The 20,169-nt window shown below is 36.7% G+C and overlaps 1 protein-coding gene across 1 annotated transcript in view; it reads left to right on the top strand.

Annotated features, from left to right (window-relative positions):
• The window catches only part of HOMER1 (homer scaffold protein 1), a 142,864-nt gene extending 127,708 nt beyond the window's left edge, over positions 1 to 15,156 (top strand). Inside the window, exons 7-9 of the mRNA XM_049866561.1 lie at positions 2,880 to 2,990; positions 3,622 to 3,702; positions 13,438 to 15,156. Coding sequence (XP_049722518.1) covers positions 2,880 to 2,990; positions 3,622 to 3,702; positions 13,438 to 13,626 — 381 coding nt within the window. The 3' untranslated portion in view covers positions 13,627 to 15,156. The remainder of the gene's footprint in view (positions 1 to 2,879; positions 2,991 to 3,621; positions 3,703 to 13,437) is intronic.
• Positions 15,157 to 20,169: the final 5,013 nt, after the last annotated feature.

Below are 20,169 nucleotides of genomic sequence, written 5' to 3'. Positions count from 1 at the left end.
TGTGAAATTTCTTGCCCATTCATTTTCCTGTTGACTCTTCAATGTTTATTATAGTTATTTTAAAGTTTTTCCTTCTTCTTCTAATTCCAATGAGTCCTCTTTTATGAGTCTCTTCCTAAGGACTGATTTTTTTTTTTTTAATAATATTTATTGTACTTTAAGTGAAAGTTTACAAATCAAGTCAGTCTCTCACATATAAACTTACATACACCTTACTACATACTCCCACTTACTCTCCCACTAGTGAGTTAGCCCACTCCCTCCTTCCAGTCTCTCCTTTTGTGACTGTTTTGCCAGTTTCTAACCCCCTCTACCCTCCCATCTCCCCTCCAGACAGGAGATGCCAGCATAGTCTCAAGTGTTAAGGACTAATTTTTGTCTTGACTACAGATTAAATTTTCCTGTTTCTTTACATGTCTAGTCATTTTCAATTGGATATTGGATATCATAAATGAGTTGTAGAGATTGTAGATTCTGTTATCTTCCTCTGAATAGTGTTGAATTTTGTTTCAGCAGGCAGTTAAATTACTTGTGAATTACCTTCAATTTGTGGAGGTATGGGTTTATGCTTCATTAGGGGTTGGTGCATTTCAGTGTTGCCCTTAGTCCTAGGGTGAATCTCTTAGTCCTGGGAAGTCTTTATCTCTAAGGTCTTTATCTTCTGGGGTTTCAGTGGAAAGTTTGAGGTACTTACCAAGGATCTCTAATTTGGCAGCACTCAAACTTCAAACAGTTGTCTCTGTGGTAAGCACTACCCCACCTTAGCTATTTCAGCTTGTCAGCTGTTTTCCCATCCCCCTGGATTCCGTGGGTTCTTCCTGTGCATATTCAGTTAAGGGGTCAGCTAAAGATTTGAGTTAAGTCAATATGCATACTTGGGGGCTTCCTTTCATACAGTTCCTTCAATTTCCAGCTATTTTAGCTGATCTGAGGAATACCAAAACCCTCAGGCTTTTTTAGGGTAATAAGACTGTGGGTTTCTACTTGACAAGCCAAGCAACACAGACAGACTAGGGAATACCTTCTACGAAAAGATATGTAAGTCCACATCTCACTCAATGTGATGGCTTTCTTTGAGCTTTTTGCCTGATTTTGTCACTCACCAGGGCCTTCAAACAGTTGATTTTAAACTTTGCAATTGTTATCTATGGGAATTAGGTAACAATTAGTTAGTCCAATTAAAAAAATTCCATTATCAGAACTAGACCCCTTTAAAGGAATTTATTATCTTTTTGGACAAAAAACTAATATATATTTAAAAAAGAAGAAATTCCCAAAAGATTTGAACAGATGTTCAGTTTTGTGGACCAGAGGTTAGGAGAAACTTGAGGAAAGGAAAAAAGTGATAGAGGTGGAGTGGCAGAATGTGGACAATAATTATATACTTGGAAAATATGGGGAAAAAGGTTTACTCCGTTTCCTTAATAGGCTAATATTTACTATATACAAGTCCACCAAAATGTACTGAGGGCCTGATGTGTGCAAAGTGCAGTTTTAGGGTGTGTGTATGTGTTTATATTGACTTCTGGCTATATCGACTCTGTTTTTGAATGGTATGATTTTTAAGGACAATACCCTACTCTCTTCCCTCAAAAAAATATCAAATGCTCATTAAAAGTTGTTATATTGCTCTTTGTGCCCTCATTAAATTCTTATTGACTAAACAACTGTTGTCTTTGACCATAAGAGGCATTACTGATATGAAGTTTTTCTAGTATAGAATGATTTAAGTTATATTTTAAGCGTATCGTTCTTCCATATTTTTTTACATTTTTGAATTGTATTTGAAAAAATTCTCAATTATGCAAGGCAGGTTTTTAGAACCCATATTTAATTGGAAGGCTACTGATAGAGGGGCAGATTACTATATCTGACTTTGAATATGTTTTCAGAGAAAACTTTTAAAGAAGACCTTCTTTATACAGATTCTCTACTGTCAATAATTATTTTATTTAAACTTTCCTACAGCTGCTAATGAAAAGGTCAGCAGTTCAAATTCACCATGAAAACCCTATGGGGCAGTTCTACTCTGTCCTATAGGGTCGCTGTGAGTTGGAATCAACTCGATGGCAGTGGGTTTGTTTGTTTAATTACCAAGCCATGTAAATAATTATTTCCTTTAGTTTTTTTCTTTTTCTTAAGTTCATATCTTTAAAGAACCTACCTATTCATTCTATCTGAATGTCTTGATATTTCTCAAGATTAATTGAGCTTATTATGTCTTCAGCAAAAAGTTCTTGTATCTTAGTAACCTAGTGCTGCCAAAACACAAATACCGCACGTATGTGGCTTTAAAGAACAGAAATTTATTTTCTCACGATTCAGGAGGCTGAATTCAAGGCGTGGCTCTAGAGGGAGATCCTTGCTTGTCTGCTTCAGCACCTGGTAACTCCTGGCATGCTTGGAGTTCCTGGGCTTATAGATGCATCTGTTTTCTTCGTCTGTCTTCCACCCCCCACACACCTGTGTCCAATCTGTTTTTTTTTTTATAATGAAGAATTAGATTTAGAACCCACCCTGCTTGGGTGTGATCTTATTAACATAACAGAGAGAACCCTATTTCCAAGAGGATTACATCTACAGCTGTAAAACCCACTGCTATTGAGTCAATTCTAACTCATAGCAACCCTACAGGACAGAGTAGAACTGCCCCATAGAGTTTCCAAGGACCGGCTGGTGGATTCAAACTACCAGCCTCTTGGTTAGCAGCCAAAACACTTAACCACTATGCCACCAGGGTTTCCTCTACAGCTATAGGGGTTAGAATTCCAAGCATATTTGCGGGGGGCAGGGGTTGGATGGAGAGAAGGGGCACTATTTAATCCATAACACCTATAAAATTGTCATTTAATTTAACGTGTGTTCTCATTTAATTTTAGGTGACTGAGCTTGAATGCGTTAGTAGCCAAGCAAACGCAGTGCATACCCATAAGACAGAATTAAATCAGACAATACAAGAATTGGAAGAGACACTGAAAGTGAAGGAAGAGGTATTTGTTACTTTTCACTCATTTGTAATCTAGCTAATGTAGAGTGTATGTCACATTTAAAGATATTTGTGGAAAAGTTGTATACTTTTTTTAGGGTGATATTTTCCTTGAGTGGTACTAAGCTTGTTCGTATTTCCCCGATACTTGTTTCTATTGGTATGAACTAAGGTGATGCAGCCAGGCTGAGACGCTGCCTGTTGCCTTTTATATGAGAGCTGCATTCATGTGTTCAACATATGCTCAACATCAAAACCATTTGAGGTTAAATGAATTTTACAAGCTGTTGCTTTCTCTGATTTCCCATCAAAAGATTCAGTATCCCAGGAAAGAATTTTACCCACAAAGCTTGAAGCAATCTTCAAATGTCACTGAGTTCAGATTGTTGTTTCTAAGCAGTGCCATCCCCAACCCACCACGTTAGACTTGCTTGTACCTTAAGATTATACTGAACTAAACACATCTATGAAGAGGATTACTGGGTGAATTCATCTTCCTAAAAATCGAAATAAATGGATGCTTTTTAAAATCATCTTTTTTTCTTAGGACTAGGACAATAATTTCAGGGAAAATAAGGCCTTCTTTTTCTTTGATATAGTTTAATTGTTGTTGTTAATGACATTACCTTTTCCAGGAAATAGAAGGATTAAAACAAGAAATTGATAATGCCAGAGAACTACAAGAACAAAGGGACTCTTTGACTCAGAAACTACAGGTGAGCTCTAATAAATTTTTTATTCATTTCTGCCTAGAGAGGCATCAGTCAAATCTTTCACATAGTAATAACTTTTTTCCTGAAATTTCATTTTGTAAGTCTTTTGTCATTTTGCTTTTCCAAGACTTCTGATTCATGCTTAGTCTTTGATATTTCAAAAATTACTTGAAAACTTCATCTGAACAACTTATAATCATCATGGATGGTCATTTATAAATGGCCTTTAGTAAATTATTTTGAAAATGTCTACTTCTAGCATTAAAATACCCTGAATTTAAAGAAAAACTCTCAAATGGATTTCATTGAATGTGGGAACTCCACTCATTTTTTTTTTTAACACTAAAATAATATATGAATTATAGCAATGGTTTTGCCCTAGTAGGAGCACAAATTAGTATATATTTTCTTTCTCCAGTCTGATTAATATCACTTGCTTTTTCTGCATAAATAGCATGCTTCCTGATTCAAATTTACATCCATCCACCCTGTGTCAGTGGTAGTCAACCATGGTTAGGGAAGATTTTTGGAAATTCATTACCAAAGTCTTTTGCCAGCTCAGGTACTTTTTTTTTATACCCCTGTGGCCAGATGCCTCTATAAAAAAGGGTAAGGAACATTTTAGGGTATGAAATAGAAATAGAAATAAGCGCTTGTGTAACCCGTTGCCGTCGAGTCCATTCCAACTCATAGCGACCCTGTAGGACAGAGTAGAACTGCCCCGTGGAGCTTCCAAGGAGCTCATGGTGGATTCAAACTGCTGACTTTGGTTAGCAGCCGTAGCACTTAACCACTAAGCGCTTGTGCAGAGTGAGGGGGTTTCTAAGTGCTTGTGCAGAGTGAGGAATTTGGAGTAAAGAGCGATTAAGTAGGACCCGAAGGCCCAGGATTGGAAGGAGGACTTAGATTACCGTATTTTCACACAAATAATGCACACCTTCTACGTTTTTTTGCCAGCCACTCCCTCCCCCCACAAGGTATTTTCATAAGTGCTGCTATGCCAATTTTTTTTTACACGTTGCTGTAAAAAAATTAGCATAGTGCAATTGAGAAAACATCTCGTGAGGGGAGAGAACAACTGGCAAACAAACATAGAAGGCACACATTAGTTGTGTAAAAATATGATATAATAAGAATGGCCAATGTTTATTGAGTGGTATGTACCAGGCCCTGGGCTTACTTGTATTATGTCATTTAATCCTTGTAATAGTCATAATGACACAGTTACTCTCCAAAGATGAGGAAGCTAAGGCTTGGAGAAGTTAACTTGTCCAACCTCTGTTCTAATGGAGATGGTCAAATTCTAAAGCCTATGTCCTTGACCACCAAACTCTATGACAGTAGGAGCCCTTCATAAAGAAAGCAGACTCATTATATGAAATGAAATATTTCCCTGCCTCTCCTGTCATCATCACTGGCATTCAGCAGTCTGGAGAAAATGAGCTCACTTTTTGGTTTGCTTTATTAAATGTTTTAGTTTTTACATTTTAATAATAATTTTCAACTGTGGGCAGTTTTGCACCCCAAGATACCTACTGGTGTTCTAGTAGGTAGAGGGCAGGGACGCTGCTAAACGTCACATTATCCAGTCCAAAATATTAGTAGTATCAAGTTTGAGAAATTTGGTATAGAACTAAAATAAAAAAGAAGTATATAATCAGGGCTGGAAGAAATGAGGGAAATTCAGTCTAGTATATCATTCTTTTGTTTTTATTTTGGCTAACGTTTTTTGAGTCCCTGCTGAGTCAAGCATATGCTAAGCACTTTACATATATTAACTCTAATTCTTACATTATCATAGAATATTTACAGTATGGTATGATATCTTAGTTTCCTAGTGCCGCTGTAACAAATACCATGAGTCAGTGGCTTTAAAGGACAGGGATATATTTTCTGCTAGTTCTAGAGGCTAAAAGTCCAAATCAGGTTCTCCGCTGTGTCATTTCCTTCTGTATAGGTAATACTGGGCATTGCTTAGTTCCTTGGCTTGTAAATGGTCTCTGTCCACTCCCTACCTCTACCCCTGTGTGTACATATCTTTATGTCTAATCTGCTCTTTTTATAACTCAGAAGTGATTAGATTTAGAACCTGCCCTACTCGGTTATGAGCTAATTAGCGTTTTTTTTGTTGTTCTAGTTAGGTGCCAGATCGTCAGTTCTGACTCATAGTGGCCCTGTGTCCAACAGAATGAAACACTGCCTGATTCCACACCATCCTCACAATTATTGCTCTGTTTGAGCCTGTTGTTGTAGCCGCTGTGTCAATCCATCTCATTGAGTGTCTTCCTCTTTTTTACTCACCCTCTACTAAACATAATTTCCTTCTCCAGGGACTGATAACATGCCCAAACTACATGAGGCCAAGTCTCGCCATCTTTGCTTCTAAGGAGCATTCTGGCTGTACTTCTTCCAAGACAGATTTGTTCGTTTTTCTGGCAGTCCATGTTATATTCTGCATTCTTTGCCAACACTGTAATTCAAATGCATCAATTCTTCTTTGGTCTTCCTTATTCATTGTCCAGCTTTTCCATGAATATAAGCTGATTGAAAATACCGTGGCTTGGGTCAGGCATGCTTAGTCCTCAAAGTGACCGCTTTCTAACACTTTGACGAGAGATCTTTTGCAGCAGATTTGCCCAGTGCAATACATATTTAATTTCTTGTCTGCTTCTTCTATGGGTGTTGATTATGAATCCAAGTAAAATGAAATCCTTGACAACTTCAGTATTTTCTCTGTTTATCATGATGTCGTTCATTGGTCTAGTTGTGAGAATTTTTGTTTTCTTTATGTTGAGGTGTAATCCATACTGAAGGCTGTGGCCTTTGATCTTCATCAATAAGTGCCTCAAGGTCTCTTCCCTTTCAGTAGGCCAGCTTGTGTCATCTGCATATCACAGGTCGTTAATGAGTCTTCCTCCAATCCTGATGCCACCACCTTCTTTATATAGACCAGTTTCTGAGATTATTTGCTCAGCATACAGATTGAATAAATATGATGAAAGGATACAACCCTGACATACACTTTTCCTGACTTTAAAACACACAGTATCCCCTTATTCTGTTCAAAGGACAGCCTCTTGGTCTGTGTATGGTTCCTCATGAGCACAACTAAGTGTTCTGGAATTCTCATTCTTCATAGTGTCATCCACAATTTGTTATGATCCACACACTCAAATGCCTTTGCAGAGTCAATGAAACACAGATAAACAACTTTCCGCTATTCTTTCCTTTCAGCCAAGATCCATCTGACATCGGCAGCGATATCCCTTGTTCCACATCCTCTCCTGAACCTGGCTTGAATTTCTGGCAATTCCCTGTTGTTGCACTGCCTCAACCGTTTTTGAATGATCTTCAGCAGAATTTTACTTGTGTGTGATATTAGTGATATTGTTTGATAGTTTATGCATTCCATTGGATCACCTTTCTTTGGAACGGGCACAAATGTGAATCTCTTCCAGTCGGTTGGCCAGGTATCTCTCTTCCACTTTCCTTGGCATAGGCGAATGAGCACTTTCAGCACCACATTCATTTGTTGAAACATCTCAATTGGTATTACATCGATTCCTGGAACCCTGTTATTTGCCAGTACCTTCAGTGAAGCTTGGACCTCTTCCTTCAGTACCATCTGTTCTCAATCATATGCTACCTCCCGCAATGGTTGTACATTGACCAGTTCTTTTTGGTACAGTGACTCTGTGTGTTCCTTCCATCTTTTTTTGATGTTTCCTGAGTCTTTTAATATTTTGCCAATAGAATCCTTTGAAATTGCAACTCAAGGCTTAAACTTTTTCTTTGGTTCTTTCAGCTTGAGAAATGCCGAGAGTGTTCTTCCCTTTTGATTTTCTAACTCCAGGTTTTTGCACATTTCATTATAATACTGTACTTTGTCTTTTCGAGCTGCCCCTTGAAATCTTCTGTTTAGCTCTTTTACTTCATCATTTCTTCCATTCGCTTTAGCTACTCTGCATTCAAGAGCAAGTTTCAGAGTCTCTTCTGACATCCGTTTTGGTCTTTCCTTTCTTTCCTGTCTTTTCAATGATCTTTTACTTTCTTCATGTATGATGTCCTTGATGTCATCCCACAGCACATCTGGTCTTTGGCTATTAGTATTCAGTGCATCAAATCTGTTCTTGAGATGGTCTCTAAATTCAGGAGGGATGTTCTCAAGGTTGTACTTTGTCTCTAATGGACTTATTTTAATTTCTTCAGCTTCAACTTAAACTTGTGTATGAGCAGTTGATGGTCTATTCCACAGTCAGCCCCGATCTTGTTCTGACTGATGATATTGAGCTTCTCCATCGTCTCTTTCCACAGATGTACTTGATTTGACTCCTGTATATTCCATCTGGCAAGGTCCATGGGTATAGTCGCCATTTGTATTGTTGAAAAAAGGTATTTCTAATGAGTAGGTTGTTGGTCTTGCAGAATTCTATCATTTGAACTCTGGCATTGTCTCTATCACTAAGGCCATATTTTCCAATTACTGATCCTTCTTCTATGTTTCCAACTTCCTCGTTTCAACCACCAATAATTATCAATGCATCTTGATTGCATCTTTGATCAATTTCAGACTGCAGAAGTTGGTAAAAATCTTCAGTTTCTTTATCTTTGGCATTAGTTGTTGATGTGTAATTTTGAATAATAGTAGTATAAACTGGTCTTCCTTGTAGGCATATGGATATTATCACAACAGAGAAAACGCTATTTCCAAACAGGATTACATCCACAGGTACAGGGGTGTCATGGATTGAATTATGTCCCCCCAAAAGCGTGTTTATCTATTTGGCTGGGCCATGATTTTCAGCATTGTGTGGTTGTCCTCCATTTTGTGATTGTAATTTTATCTTAAAAGGATTAGGGTGGGATTATAACACCACCCTTACCCAGGTCACATCCCTGATCCAACATAACGGGAATTTCCCTGGGGTGTGGCCTGCACCATCTTTTATCTCTCAAGAGATAAAAAGGGAAGCAAGCAGAGAGTTGGGGACTTCATACCACCAAGAAAGCAATGCTGGGAACAGAGCGCATCCTTTGGACCAGAGGTTCTGGTGCTGAGATGCTCCCAGACCACAGGAAGACTGACAAGAAGGATATTCCTCTAGAACCAACAGAAAGAGCAAGCCTTCCCCTGGAGCTGATGCCCTGAATTTGGACTTCTAGCCTACTAGACTGTGAGAAAAGAAATTTCTCTTTGTTGAAGCCATACACATGTGGTATTTCTGTTACAGCAACACTAGGCGACTAAGACAAGGGATTAAGATTTCACTTTAATCCATAACATTGCCAATTCCCCTCCTACCAGCAGTGTATGAGTGCCTGTTTCTCCACAGCCTCATCGACAAAATATGTTGTCATACTTTTTAATTTGGGCCAATGCGTGATAGATGAGAAATGATGATTTTAATTTGTGTTTCTCATGTGTGAGGTTGAACATCTTTCATTAAGTCTTCAACTTAAGACTATTTATCTTTTTGTATGTGTGATTTCGTGTCTTTTGCCCTTTTATTATAGGGTGTTTGGTCTTTTTCCCCTAAATATTTAAGAGATTTTTGTGTATTAGAAATATTAATCCTTTATCTGTGATTATTTGTTCCAAATATCTTCCAGTTTGTCATTGTCTTTTGACTTTGGTTAAAGGTGTTGTTTTAAGTAGTCAAATTTATCGTTCTTTATGTTTTTTGCTTCTGGCTTGTGAATCATAATTAGAAAGCTCTTTTCTACACTCAGGTTGTATAGAGATTCATCTATATTGCCCAGTAGTACTTGTATGGTTTCATTTTTACATTAAGACCTCTGATCCATTTAAGGTTTATTCTTTCATGTGGGGTGTGAGATAATCTAATTTTATATTTTTCCAAATGTCTACCCATTTGTTCCATTACTGTTTGTTTAAAATAAATTATTTTCCAATAATTTGAGATATTCAATTTACATATGTATTTTCATGTATTTCTGAACTTCGTATTCCATTCCACTATTCATACTCTCTCTTGGTGCACCAGTGCCACGCTGCTTTAACTGTAGAGGCTTTGGTAGGGCTACCCTCCTCAAAGCTTTTCTTTTTCATTGTTTTTTTTTTTTTTAACTGTTCTTACATGTTTATTTTTCCATGTAAACCTTAGTATCAATTTTAGTGTAAGAATTTAGGTCTATAAAAATTTGTATTCTTACTGGAATTGCTTAACATTTATACTGTAACTTTAGGAGAACTAACGTCTTCATGAGGTTTTCATTCTATTTAAGAGAAAGGGTTTTCTTCCCATTTGTTCTTATCTACTTTGGTGTTTTTCAGGGGTGTTTAAGAGTCTTCATCATGTGGGTTTTGCTTATTTCTTGCTGTTTATTTATATCTTGTCTCTTTTTTTGCTATTGTAGTGGGATTCTCTCTCTGTTTATGTCCTTTAGTTATTGTTTGTATATGTGAAAGCTATCTTTTTCTGTATATTTTACCTATTTTGTGGTTGAATTATTAATACTTGTCTTGATGATTTATATATCCTCTTATATTACCACCACGTGTCTGCCTGTCTGTCGTATTTGGTGAAAGACCTTTAATGAGATGGACTGACAAGAGTGGGCTCGAGCATAACGATTTTGAGAATGGCACAGGACCACACAGCGTTTCATTTTGTTATACGTAGGGTCGCTATGAGTCGGAATCAACTTGACAGCACCTAACAGCAACAACGTTACATATTAAGGTTAATAATCTAATAACCCAAACCTACCCAGTGCAAATAATCTAATAGGACCAGTAAGATATGAAGCAATAAGAGAAATTTTCTGTAGCTTTGCTTCAGATTAAATGATACAGGATTTAAAATTATGGAAAATGAAGCTGATTTGATCCTATTGATGATGGTCATAATTATTTTATTTTATTTTATTAGTTAATTCTAGTGTTTTAGGCTCCATATCTAACAAATACAGAGCATGACTCTCTCTGCTCCCTACTTTTAGTTACTGCCCCTCTGAAGCACTGTAAGGGGGTTAGCAAAATTTGGCCTACAGTTTTTTATCAGGACTGAACCCTGCCTCTGGGTGCTCCTGACACATATTTTACATAACAGTAAAAGGACAGATAGTAGGACTCAATGATAATGAGCAGAAGAATGAGTTAGGAGGGAGAACGAAAGGCAAGAACAGCTGAAAACTGTAGACAAAAGGTAGAAAACTGGCAAGTGTTAAAACTACGTTCCAGTTGCCTTTTGTTGCCCCTGTGCCAACTCTATTCTTGTTCTAGGAACATATTTTCTGTCTAAAAAAAGACTAGCACAGTCAGCATTGTATTGAATCCCTTTTGTTATCTGACAAGTAAAATTCCTCCAAACAGAGATAGAGATTAGAGTAGGATACTCCATGTAGATAGAACAACACAGTTTTAATAGTTGAGGGAATTTTGTGTTTTGCTTGCTCTGTTGAAAATGATTGGGGTTTCATTGGTTAGCAAGAAGAACAAGGGAGTCTTTCATTTTTAAGGAAGACTTTAGAGGACAAACTGGGTGGTGCCTGGTGGAGTGGGTGTTTGCTAGTCAATGACGTCTGGTCTAATTTTATAGTTGGAAACATTCTACCCTTAAGCTTATTGTTTAAGCAGGCAGGACAGCATGCTGTGCAATCATGAATGGAATTTTTACATTTGATAACAGGGCCTGTGTTCTTCCTCATTGTTTAGAGCCTCCACAAATTTGGCTTCTGAATGTATAAATATTTTATTGGTTTCAGGTTCTATTCTCAGTTTACTTATCTTCACTTTGTAGATTGTTCAAAGAAAAGAGATTAGTAAAATACATGGTAACACTGAGCAGTAAATGCTTTGAGATTAGATTGGGATTCATTAAATTCTTCATTTGTAGATCATTATAGCTGCTTTCTGAGCGCCCTATACGACAGAGCGGAGCTGTCCCATAGGGTTTTAGGAGCAGCTATTGGATTCAAACTGCCGACAGTTTGGTTAGCAGCCGACCTCTTAACTACTATGCCACCAGGGCTCCTAGTTGGAATCGACTCAACGGCAACAGGTTTTGTTTTTCCCAATACCTGCTTTATTCCATTCTTATATTTCCAGGCTCTCGAGGCTCATTTGTGGTATCCGTGCTTGAACCTTGTCTTTAGTTATTTCTGTTAGAGCATATGAACATTTCTTCATGTTCAGAATCCTAAGTCACTTTCTTACATGTGTTCAAGCCAATTTCCCAATTGTTTTTCTTGAAAGTTGAATTTGTATAGATATCATAATAAAAATTTCCCCCAAAATGCCTGTAATGCTAACACCAGAACTATTTCCTATTTGTGCACTAATTCCCAGTATTTGTCCTCCTCCATACAAATTTTTACAGTCATATGTGCTGCTTCATACTCTATTCCTTTAATTTAACATTTGCCAGATTGTCTTTTCAATAAAAAAAATTGTAAATTCTACTGTCCTTTAGATTTGATAGAATCTTATTAAAACATCTTATTTTCCGAGGCTAATTCATGTTGTGTAACTAACACCAAAATACTTTCCTTGGCCTATTTAATTTATGCATTTGAATGTAATTTGTGTCAGTCACTTAATTCCTTTCAGATGTCAAAGTGGGCTTTCCAGAAAGGATATATAACACTAAATTTATTGCTTATCTGAATAGCATTTGAAGTGTTTTAGTTGGCTTTCTGCCAACTTTCTGAATTTGATTTTTTAACTGAAATTAAATCTTTAGCTTATGTTATATTATTTTTTAAAGTCACTTTATTATATTTAGGAAACCCTGGTGGCGTAGTGGTTAAGAGCTACGGCTGCTAAGCAAAAAGTTCAGTTTGAATCCCCCAGGCGCTCTTTGGAACCCTATGAGGCAGTTCTACTGTGTCCTATAGGGTTGCTATGAGTTGGATTAGACTCAGCATCAGTGAGTTTGGTTTGGGTTATTGTATTTATCAGAAACATTTTAAAAATAAATAATAGCTTATATTTTTAAGTATGAGGTTATTCTGTGTTAAAAAAATTAAAAACAGGGTTTTATTGTCATGAACCCTTACTTCTCTTTTGCAGTTTTTTCTTTCCTTAATTTGCAGCATGTTGGGATTCTTAGCTTTGTAATTCTCTAAAATGTGTCTTTGCTACAGTTTTTTAACAGTTGAGCTATGTTCTCTATTCATTTGATATTGAAGAAAATTAAAATTAGTGTATTCAAAGGATCTTAAAACTTTATTTTATGTTCTCTATAACATCCATTCATTTGATATTGAAGAAAATTAAAATTAGTGTATTCAAAGGATCTTAAAACTTTATTTTAGAAAGTTTTCATCAGTAAATCTTTCTCCAGGTTTGCCACCAAAGAGAAAGAATTAATTTCTCTCCTTTTTTCTGCTGTTTTCCCCTGTGGTTCCTAACAGTTGTGTATTAGGAAAAGGAGGTAGGCAGAAATAGAAATGAGATGTAGATAATCCACAAAGTGGGTCTTCAGTCTCATCTTAGTATTTGAAGTCTTAGTATTTGAAGTGTTGCCTTAGCATGGAGTAAGCAGTCTGGAAATTTTCATTAGGTGGATAGATGGATAAAATGAACAAGCCAGTCCATAGAACCACATGGATTTCACAAGTGGCCAAATCTGAAATCTCTGTAAATTGTGTTGTCATTCAGAAGCTCATCCTAATTGTCACACTGCACTGACTGCCCAACATGAGTGATAACAGAAAGTTGTATTGTTTTCTAAGTGATGAACTGACCTATGTGTTACACTTCTGTTTCTAAAGGAAGTAGAAATTCGGAACAAAGACCTGGAGGGACAACTGTCTGACTTAGAGCAACGTCTGGAGAAAAGTCAGAATGAACAAGAAGCTTTTCGCAATAACCTGAAGACACTTTTAGAAATTCTTGACGGAAAGATATTTGAACTAACAGAATTACGAGATAACTTGGCCAAGCTACTAGAATGCAGCTAAGGAAGGTGAAATTTCAGTGCTAATAGATTAAAAGATACATTGTCTTTCTTCATAGGACTGTTTGAGCTCTGCATCAAGATTGCACACACACAAAAAAAATTATTCCTCCAGGGGGAGGATCTTTTGAAAATTGGAATTGTATATTTCAGTGTAAAATTTAGAATTCTGCTTATAGCTAGTTGGGGAAAAAAAGAGATGAAAAACTTGAACTACAAATTACCTCCTTGTATATTATTGGCCATAGTTAACTAGCAAGTTATAAATAGAGATTTAATGCAATCTTTTTTTTTTTTTTTTCTGATATTAGCCAACGGGAGAATTAACAATGTCTAGGTCACATCCCCTTTTTGTGTTCAACACAGTGAAGGTTATCTGCTTTTTAAATTAATTTATTTACGATATCTAGAGCTGTGTTTTGTGCAAAAACTTAGTGACGAAAGCCCTGTCTTTTGTTGTAATCTGAATAATTTCTCAGGATATTTTTGCACTGCTGAGAAGCAGTGCCATTACCAATTAATTCTTGCCAGGAGTGGGAGAGAGCTGCACCTTTAATTGAACCATACTTACTCGAACTGCGTGTATAGAGTTCTTCCCTTTTTTTATACTGGAAGATATTTCTCTCTGGTGACCACTCTGGTGTTCTCTAATCTTGTCCACTGTATAGTTTACTTTTCCATATTGATTCCATGTATTTATGAGAAGACACCGTCTCCCATTTTATTACATATTTTAAAGCCAACTAATGAAGGCAGCTGAGTCCCTCAGAAATTTTTCTTTTTAAATTTCTAATAAATTTGACACACAGAACTGAACTACAGCAGCCCGTCATGGACGGACTGGCCTAGCAATGCTAAGTATCTTTACAGAATATGCAGTTACATTTATTTATATATTTTGCAAGAAATCTTTTCTGAATGATCAATGCATTTCAATTTAAGAATAATAATGGTTATTGGGGAACTGTTTATTATAGATCATTTTAAGGTGTATAGCTCTTTTCAAGGGAATCCATTTACATCCAACAGCCAATCCAAGGACTGTGTCTAAATTGTGATTGTGGCAGGTGGAAATGGAGACTTGTACCCTGCCTGGGTCTTCACATCAACCACATCTGTATTCAGACCTCACAAGGCAATATTCTGAACTGTTAACTAGGCATTTCAAAACAGGAATTAAATTCAATAGGCTCTTCTCAGTGAACAGGTTTTAATGTTCTTTTGATGTAATTTTAAAAGACTTTTAGCAAACATGCATTTCTTTATATATTTCTTTTAAGAAGCTGTTTTAAAAGTAAGCCAAGTGCTGTCTAGTCTGCTTATGGAATAGGAATTGCATCAGAGTACATATATTCTTGCTGTAAATGCCTGTGATGTTGAGGGAGGGTTCTTTTTTAAAGTGTATGCTTGAGTATCTGACTCTATGAGAGTCTACAAATGCACTGACTTTTTTGTTGTTGTGCCCCCAAATGATTGAATTGTTAAGTACAAAATTAAGCTAATTAATCAATTTGTAACCATTTTTTCACTCACAGCTATTCAACACTAGACAATTTTGTTTTATATGTATGTGTATGTACATAAATACATACATATTAATTTATATTAGAGTGAAAATAAATGGTTTGTTTCTAAAGTTAGTTTCTAAAGTGAGTTTCAGGTGTCTCTGAAAAGCTTATATCAGACACTCAATCATCATGTATTATATGTGCTATGACATCATGTAAGTTACCTCCATCTATTTTAGGATAATTTTCTCACCTATTTATTATAGGGAGAATAATTTAGGTACACATGCTCAGAGCTGAGATATTTCTCTGATAAATCAGGTAATAAAATTTATTTGATTGATGGGATTTTGAAGTAGATGTGATTTTATCCATCAGTTTCTGAGTAACAAAGAGCACCAGGTTTTAATTTAAATAGGGGATTTAACACTAGGGGTCAGGGAATTTAGTTATGAAGAGTTAAAAATTAAAAAAAAAAAAAACAGTGTAAGCTGTGGAAATGGTAAGTGAGTTATTTTAATGATGTAATAAAAATATTTTTAAATTTTGACATAGATGTCATTTAATGGGAAAATAACTCGCCCAAATGTCTCCACTTGGATTGTATTGATATGTGAGACATATGTGTACTTCAATATATACATATACCCATATGTATATACAGAAAATTATTTTTAATATTTTCCTACTGATATGAAATTTAAAATTGGAAATTTTGTGAGTTTTTTCCATGTCCAATAGAGGTTAATTGTTTCTTTTTTTTAGTGACTTAACAATTTCTTGAGGGCTGCACCTTTTAATTCCCAGATTGTCATTAGACATGTACAGTACATGGGATAAGGTGGACACAAGTGCACATATAAATAAAATTCTTATTAAGACTATTTTCAACATTCATATATAGTAGGAGAGTATCTAGAAATCGTCATCTACAAGTCATAATTAGGTTGTGTGCCTACTGTAGTTTTCTCCATTTCTGTATTATATGAATAAAAGTTTGCATATGGAAATTTGATTTTCCCAGAGACAAGTATTATATAATGTATCTATATTTAGATCAAACTGTGGTAATATATTTATCAGAAAATAATGTTGGGAACTATAGCCTGAACGTGTGAACTTGAAGTGACACAAGAGGAGAGCAGAGATTGGTCCCATTGTCTATTATAAGTTATTATATGATAACTATGAATTCTTGTATAAAAAACAACTGAAAAAGAATAACAAAAATACAGTTTTTATTTTGAAATACATTTGTTCTCTGGAGAATGTACTTTATCTTTCGTTTTCCTTCAGTCTTTTACAGATATTTAAAAGCATTTAAGTGATGGCAGCATTTACTTAAATCTTACAGGTGCTACTGGATTTTGCATTAGTGTGTTATGTTGTGAAATCCTAACTTTGACATAAAAGGTTTTATAAGTATTTCCCTGCCTGGAAAATTAGTTTTTGTTCCCTTCTCTCTCTTTCTCAATCACTGCCTCTTTCTATTTTTATCTTTCTGTCTATCACTCTCCCTCTCTCTCTAGACTGAAAAAAAGTTCAAGAAGTTGCATTTCTTCTTGTCCCCATAGAACACCTTCAGCACCATTTTAGGTTTGATGTTTTTCTATCATCGAACTGTTGGGAAGCAGTTAGAGGAAAAACAAACTTTTTTTTTTTTTTTTTTTCAAATGGAACTTAAAGGGACACTCATAATTAAACCACTGTCATTTTTTAAAACTCTTTTCTCTTTAAAATTAAATGTATTCTTTAATGTGTATGCTACAGCTTTCTATGTTCTTATTTAACTCAACTTGGAGTGTGCAGCTCAGCTGCCCTCTCCTTGTGGTCCTGATATTCTGTCAGTCCTAGAATGGGAGACAGACCACAGGAAAAGTTTGATTGGTGGCATTGGTCTTTTAAAAAAGCCTTTTCATTATTTGATTTCAAATGATTTTACATCCTAAAATTCTGTGCATGAAGTCATGGTGTAGTCTTAATTTTAACTTTGTCTCCTGGATAGTTAGCATTGTTCGTTTATCATTTATGAGGTCAATTATATAAAATCTTAAAGAAGAAAACTCAGGTAAGAAGAAGGTGAGATTGACTTTTTTATTTTAGTCTCTTGGTTTTTTTTTTAAGTAGGATATCTGCTAACTTCAGTAGGAATTTGTCAAGAAAATAATTTTTATATGAGAAAACATTTTAGAAATTACTGCAAAAGAATCATTTTAGAAAGGAAATAGATACATCATTTGTCCTGTTCTCTTGTGCATGTGTACATTTTCCTAATACTCATGTTCAGTTGGACCTTAAAGTTTTTATGACGGTTTTTCTTTATGAGAAACATATATAGATGTTACAAAATACAGTTACTGAATTGAAGAAATTAATTCTTTTCATTTCATATATTACCTAGTAAAATAGGGCAAAACTGGAATGCTCCTTAGAAGCAAGGATGGCAAAACTGTTTTGCTTACATTGGACATGTCATCAGGAGAGTCCAAGGCCTAGAAATACACATCCATCATGTTTGGCAAAGTAGAGGGCATCTTAGTTATCTAGTGCTGCTATCAGAGAAATACCACAAGTGGGTGGCTTTAAGTAACAGAAATTTATTTTCTCACAGTTTAGAAGGCTAGAAATCTTAATTCAGGGTGCTGGCTCTAGGAGAAGGCTTTCTTTCTCTGTTGGCTCTGCAGGAAAGTCCTTGTCTCTTGAGCTTCTGCTCCTGGGTGATCTTCATGTGGCTTGGCATCTCTCTTCCCCCACCTCTGCTTTTCTGCTTGCTTATTTAATCTCTTTTATATCTCATAAGAGATTGACTCAAGATGAGCCTTACACTAATCCTGCCTCATTAACATAACAAATGGGATTATAGCCACAAGCATAGAGGTTAGAATTTATAACACATATTTTTGGGGGACACAATTCAGTCCATTACATTCCACCCTTTGGATCCAAAATTCATGTCCTTGCCATCACATCATCCAATCCTAAAATCAACCCCAGGTCCAAAATTTCATCTTCTAAATCATCTAAATAGAATATGGGTGAGACTTTAGGCATAGTCCATCCTGGGGCAAAAGTCCTCTTCGTCTATGAACCTGAGAAGTCTAGAATACAAGTAATCTGCTTCCAAGGTACAATGGTGGAACAGGTACAAGGCAGACATTTCCATTATAAGTGGAAGAAATTGGAAGGAAAGAAGGGATAACAGACACCAAGCAAGTCGGAAACCCAACAGAACAAATTACATCAGCTCTCAGGCCTTGAAAATAATCCTCTGTTGTCTGAGATCATCTGGGCAATGGCCCTGCCTTCCAGATTCCAGGTGTTGGCCATGCCCTCTGGATTCTGGGTGGAGGCCCCTTGTCCCTGGGCTTCAGCTCTACCTTTCAGGCCCTCTGGGATGGCAACTCTACTCCCTTGGCTTTGGGCTGCCCCACTCTCCTTGTCCATCTGAGTGGCGATCCTACTCCCCAGGCCCCAACAGGCCTTGTTCTGCCTCTTGAGATGGCACCCCTACCCCTTCAGCTTTGGGCAGTGGCCCCATCTCCCTGACACACCTGAGCAGCAGCCCCACACTTTGAAACCAGAAGGCCCTGCTTCCCATGCTCCTTCTAACAGTTCTGCTGATCTTTGAGCTACTCAGGGATGATCGTTTTACTTTTTTGGAGGACAACAGATGTAGTTCTGTTGGCCTATTTCCTGCCTGTAGAATTCCAAGAGGTAGACAATATTCTTTCATTTGTTCTCTGTTCCCTTCAGTCTGAGCTGATAGGTTTTCTGCTGTGGTAGTTGGTTAGATCCATCAGTCACAGGCTTATTCTTTTTAATAAAAGATTGTGTAGCCACGCCCTTCGTGAATATTCTAGGATATGTGTCCTTAGTTTGTACAACAGAATTTTCCAAATCTTTACATTCTGTTTTCATTTTGCATGGTTCATTTTTAAATTCATGTCTTCTCACATTTTACTATTAGTGGCAAGGAGAAACCACACGGTGCCTTTAAGATCTTGTGTAGAAATATCATCCAGATATCCAAGTCCATCACTTAAAAGTTCTACCTTCCAACAAATATATTTGAACATAATTCAGACAAGTTCTTTGCCACTGCATAAAAAGCATCACCCTTCCTCCATTGTCCAGTCACATGTTCAGCATTTTCTTTAAAATCCTCACCAGAAGCACATTTAATGTTCCCATTTCTAGCAGCAGTCCATTGCTGGCACCATATGTATTCTCTAAGACGACAGAGACTCTCTATAGCTCTCCTTACTTCCTTCTGAGCCTTCACCAGAATTGCCTTTGATGTCCATAATTTTACCAACGGTCTCTTCAAGGCAATCTAGGCTTTTACTGTTAAGTACCTTAAAACTCTCTCAGTCTCTACCCATTACCCAATTCCAAAACCACTTCCACATTCTAGGTATCTGTTAGAGCAGCATCCCACTGTTCTGGTACCAAATTCTGTCTTTAGTTATCTAGTGCTGCCGTAACAGAAATATTGCAGGTGGATGGGGCTTTAACAGAAGTATATTTTCTCACAGTTTAGGAGGCTAGAAAGACTGAAATGAGAGCGCCGGCTCTAGGGGAAGGCTTTCCTTCTGTGTTGGCTCTGGAGGAAGGTTCTTGTCTCTTCAGGTTCTGCTTCCTGGTTCCTTAGAGATCTCTATGTGTCTTGGCATCTATCTTACCCCATCTCTGCTCTGCTGGCTTGCTTGTTTAATCTCTTTTATATCTCATGAGAGATTGACTCAAGACACACCCTACACTAATCCTGCCTCATTAACATAACAAAGACATCCCATTCTTACAACCGCAGCCATAAAAAAAAAATTGGAGTACACAATTCAATCCATATCAGAGGGTCAGCGTAAACAATGAGGTGAATTGACACAATAGCCCCAACAGTGAGTTCAAACATGCCAATGAGATCATGAAGATGACACAGAACAGGACTGAGGAGTGTTTCCATCTGTTGTGCATAAGGTCGTCATGAGTCAGAGCTGACTCTATGGCAACTAACAACAACAGTAAAATAACCAACAATT

This window comes from Elephas maximus, chromosome 2 (genome assembly GCF_024166365.1).
Source record: "Elephas maximus indicus isolate mEleMax1 chromosome 2, mEleMax1 primary haplotype, whole genome shotgun sequence".
Classification (NCBI taxonomy): domain Eukaryota; kingdom Metazoa; phylum Chordata; class Mammalia; order Proboscidea; family Elephantidae; genus Elephas; species Elephas maximus.
Note: the sequence above shows the minus strand (reverse complement) of the source record. Positions and strands in the feature narration are given on the sequence as shown.